The 4,640-nt window shown below is 49.4% G+C and overlaps 1 protein-coding gene across 1 annotated transcript; it reads left to right on the forward strand.

The window, feature by feature from the left end:
- Positions 1-952: 952 nt before the first annotated feature.
- LOC140802263 (probably inactive leucine-rich repeat receptor-like protein kinase At3g28040) lies at positions 953-4,379 on the forward strand. Its single transcript, XM_073157726.1, has 2 exons — positions 953-2,618; positions 2,711-4,379. Exons 1-2 carry the CDS (start codon positions 1,087-1,089, stop codon positions 4,185-4,187), a joined length of 3,009 nt encoding a protein of 1,002 aa, XP_073013827.1. The 5' UTR covers positions 953-1,086; the 3' UTR covers positions 4,188-4,379.
- Positions 4,380-4,640: the final 261 nt, after the last annotated feature.

The raw sequence follows: 4,640 nt of genomic DNA on the forward strand, positions 1-4,640 counted from the left end.
CGCCATCACTATTTTACCTTAAGTGCAAGTTACATCAGCAAAATAGAGATTGGCATCACAACTACATATATGGGATAAGCATCTGGATTGTTATTATTGTTATTCTGCTCAGCCTCAGCAGCATATAAGTATTCTTAGTCAGATCTGTTAATTCTAGTCTTTGTTCTGATCTTTCTATGCCTTTCATCCAGCTTAGATGGTCCTCTTACAGGAGTGCTATGTGATCCTTCCTTGAATGCCAGAATAAGACAAAGTGCTGCATATATTTAACAATTTTGATGGAAAAGCTTGACAGTAGTCATGTGAAGCTAAAATAAATGTATACAAAACGTAACCATACCAATGGCATTGCCTCTTCAACCTAGTTCTTATAGAGTTTCATCTTTGTCATGCTTCCAATGGCTAATTGGGTTATCTTAACCTTTGGTTGTTAGGCCTTTTATACTAATAGTTGCTATTAGCTAGGAGAGTCTCCTAATCAAATTTTAAGGATATATGATCTTACACCATGTAGCAAACATTCTCTATAATGACAGCTATCAAAAACATTCTTTTTTATTTTTTATTATTTATTAAGAAGAGTTGTTAGGCTAAGTGGGTCCCAGTCCCTTTTCCTCTATGTCACTGTTATGAAGTAGTGGTCAGACTGTCCACAGCAATCAACAAGTATTAAGAAACACTAACCAAAGATAAATTTAGCAAAACAGTCAGTAAAGCCTTGACCTGCAGTGCACGTCTACCAGTACATCACAACCCCTTTCAAACCCCCAATCAACTTGCACTGTGGCTGCATTACTTTAAGCCGACCCTCCCCTTCACTTTTCTTGGGGCCACCTCCACCTTTTTCCCTGGTTTCCCCCCACCCCCCTTCCTATCATTTCCCGTGCCATGTCTTATTCACCTGCACCCCTATCTACGTATTAATCTTGGATACTCTTTCCCCCAGAAAGACGGTGACTCAACAGTCTCTAATAACGTGACTCCTCTCTGCCCGCCTATTTTGTTCTTTCCATATGTCCATGAAGCCCCCCCCCCATTCCACCCTAATCCATCGATCCTTAGCTCCCAAAGAACAAAGAAGAAATAATGAGGCCAGTTGCTCTCCTCCCTCTCCTCCTCTTCTTCTTCTTCTTCTTCCTCCCTAGTATTAGTGGGGTCAACCTTCCAATGCCATTAAACGATGAAGTCCTGGGTCTAATCGTGTTCAAGTCCGCGTTGTCGGATCCGACCGGAGCTCTCTCGTCATGGACGGAGTCGGATCCAACCCCATGCGGGTGGGCTCACGTCGAGTGCGACCCGGCCACCAACCGTGTCCTCCGGCTCCCCTTGGACTCGCTCTCGCTCTCCGGGCCGCTCCCTCGCGGTCTCGACCGCCTCGCTTTTCTCCACTCCCTCTCCCTCTCCCACAACAACCTCTCCGGCTCGCTCCCTCCCGGCCTCTCCCTCTTGCCTTCCCTCCGCTATCTAGATCTCTCCTCCAACTCCTTCTCCGGTCCTCTCCCGGACGACATCTCCCTTCTTCCTGCGCTCCGCTCTTTAGATCTCTCCTCCAACTCTTTCTCCGGCCCACTTCCGGACTCTTTCCCTTCCTCTCTCCGCTTTCTCATGTTAGCCAACAACCGCTTCTCCGGACCATTGCCCGCTGCATTATCACATTGCTATTTCCTCCTCCATGTAAACCTTTCTAACAACCAGCTCTCCGGCTCGCCGGACTTTTCCGCCTCCATTTGGCCGCTGACACGTCTCCGCGTTCTTGACATCTCGCGTAACGACTTCTCCGGCGCTGTCTCCGACGGCGTTAGCAGCCTGCATAATCTTAAGGTGCTGAACCTTAGCGGCAACCGATTCTTCAGTGCAGTCCCTGCCGGCGTCGGCCTCTGCCCGCATTTGAATAGCCTTGACATCAGTTCCAATTCATTTGAAGGGCAGCTTCCGGATTCCGTCCGGTTTCTTAGTTCGCTTCTCTTCCTCGCTGCCTCTAACAACCGACTCTACGGCGATCTCCCGTCGTGGATAGGCAACTTGACTGCATTGCAGCACCTCGATTTGTCGAGTAATAAGATTACTGGAAGGTTACCGTCTTCCCTTGGAAAGCTCAAGGATCTGAATTATCTAAACTTGGCGAACAACATGATCGTCGGAGCGATCCCCGACTCCGTCGCTGAGTGCTCGAAGCTCGCCGAGCTGCATTTGAAAGGCAATGCGCTCAACGGGAGCATCCCGCAAGCTCTGTTCAACATTGCTATGGAAGTGCTCGATCTTTCGTCGAACGAGCTGACCGGCACCATGCCGGCCGGCTCCACACGGCTGGCGGAGACGCTGCGGTGGCTAGACCTCTCGAGCAACCGAATAACAGGGACTATCCCGGCGGAGATGGCGCTCTACTTCAATCTGAGATACTTAAACTTGTCACGGAATGACCTCCGGACGCAGCTGCCGCCGGAGCTCGGGCTGTTCCGGAACTTATCTGTGCTGGATCTCCGCAGCAGCGAACTCTACGGACCGATCCCGGGTGATCTCTGCGACTCCGGCAGCCTCGCCGTGCTGCAATTGGATGGCAATTCTCTCAGCGGTCCTATCCCGGATGAGATTGGAAACTGCTCTTCTCTATACTTGCTGTAAGTCTTACTGCACCATTCATAATTGCAATTTCAATTGAAGGAATCAAATTGTTTAAAGTGTAAACATGCATTGTTTGATCTTTTCATAGGAGCTTATCTCGGAATAGCTTGAGTGGCTCGATTCCGGTGGCAATGTCGCAGTTGAAGAAGCTTGAGATCCTCAAGCTGGAGTACAATAACCTCTCCGGCGAGATACCGCAGCAACTCGGCAGCTTAGACAATCTATTGGCGGTGAACATATCTCACAATCGGCTCATCGGCCGGCTTCCAGTTGGCGGCGTGTTCCAGAGCCTGGACCAGAGTGCACTAGACGGCAACCTCGGCATATGCAGCCCACTTGTTACCGAGCCATGCAAGATGAACGTCCCAAAACCACTAGTCCTCGACCCCAATGCTTACGCCCATGGAAATGGCGACAACCTAGTCACCTTCTCCAGCCCCGGAGTCTCGAGGCATAGGAAGTTCCTGAGCGTCTCCGCCATTGTAGCCATCTCCGCTGCTCTTGTTATAGTCCTAGGCGTTCTGTTCATCACACTGCTTAACGTGTCAGCTAGGAGAAGGATTGGGCTACTGGAGAATGCATTGGAGAGCATTTGTTCAAGCTCGACGAGGTCCGGTTCCCCGGCAGTGGGGAAGATGGTGCTCTTCGGGCCAAGAAACAACCTGAGATCAGAGGATTTGGTCGGCGGCGCAGAGTCCTTCTTGAGCAAAGCCACAGAGATAGGCCGGGGAGTGTTCGGGACCATCTACAAGGTGTCCGTCGGTGAAGGGAGGATAGTCGCCGTCAAGAAGCTGCTTACAGCTAACATAATTCAATACCACGACGACTTCGATCGCGAGGTTAGGATACTCGGGAAGGCGAGGCACCCAAACTTGCAGCCACTGAAGGGCTACTACTGGACTCCTGAACTGCAGCTACTGATATCAGATTACTCCCCCTATGGAAGCTTGCATTCTAGACTCCACGACGACGGTGTATCGACGCCTCCTCTGACGTGGGCCGACCGGTTCAAGATCGCCCTTGGGACGGCCAAAGGCCTCGCCTACTTGCACCAGTCGTTCCGCCCGCCCATCATCCATTACAACGTCAAGCCAAGCAACATTCTCCTGGATGAGAATTGCAATCCGAAGATATCTGATTTTGGGCTGGCAAGGTTGCTGCCGAAGCTAGACAAGCATGTCATAAGCAGCCGGTTTCAGGGTGCCATGGGCTATGTCGCACCAGAACTCGCGTGCCAGAGCTTGAGGATTAACGAGAAGTGCGACATCTATGGATTTGGAGTGCTGATTCTGGAGCTCGTTACCGGAAGGAAGCCGGTGGAGTACGGAGACGATGATGTTGTCATACTGATTGATCAAGTGAAAGTTCTTCTCGAACAGGGGAATGTATTGGATTGCGTCGACGTGCGAATGGGGGAGTTCCCGGAGGAGGAGGTGCTGCCAGTGCTGAAGCTTGGGCTCGTGTGCACGTCGCAGATACCATCGAGTAGGCCGACGATGGCCGAAGTTGTGCAGATACTGCAGGTGATCAAGACACCAGTTATAGATAGGATGGAAGCTTTCTGATTAGGAGACACTACTAGCTACAACATTTGCTCTTTCTTTTCTCCTAATGTGTGAATCACTTCTTTTGCATTGCCTTTGTTGCTTCTACTAGGGAGACAACATCTAATTTTCTCTTTTGTTATGATGTGGATTAATTGGTTTCTTGTTCTTGCTGCTTCCATGTAATGCAACTTCTCATTGATTTGATTTCAAGCCCTGATATTTGCCTGACCATATGGTGCGGAATTAATTGTCATTGTTTGAGATGGTTTGAGAGAGACCACTGCCTACGAGATTGCATTACTTACTGAAAAGGGATTAAGGCTCCTTTAGTACTTCCATAGTAGATCTATTTTCTTGAGAAGTTGATCAAAAGGGAGAAAGGACCATTCATTTTTGTTCATCAAAATGAGTTAGGGACCATCAAAACTTTTTCGTTTTCTTAGTCGAAAAGGGATCCATGAGTACAGTTCC

The sequence above is a fragment of the Typha latifolia genome, chromosome 15 (genome assembly GCF_019914945.1).
Source record: "Typha latifolia isolate L0001 chromosome 15, TyphaL0001v2, whole genome shotgun sequence".
Taxonomy (NCBI): Eukaryota; Viridiplantae; Streptophyta; class Magnoliopsida; order Poales; family Typhaceae; genus Typha; species Typha latifolia.

Bases quoted from the DNA above. Each gene is read 5' to 3' on its own strand.
- LOC140802263 (XM_073157726.1), top strand. From the start codon at position 1,087: ATGAGGCCAGTTGCTCTCCTCCCTCTCCTCCTCTTCTTCTTCTTCTTC. The intron at 2,619-2,710 runs GTAAGTCTTACT...ATCTTTTCATAG, and splicing joins TGCTCTTCTCTATACTTGCT to GAGCTTATCTCGGAATAGCT.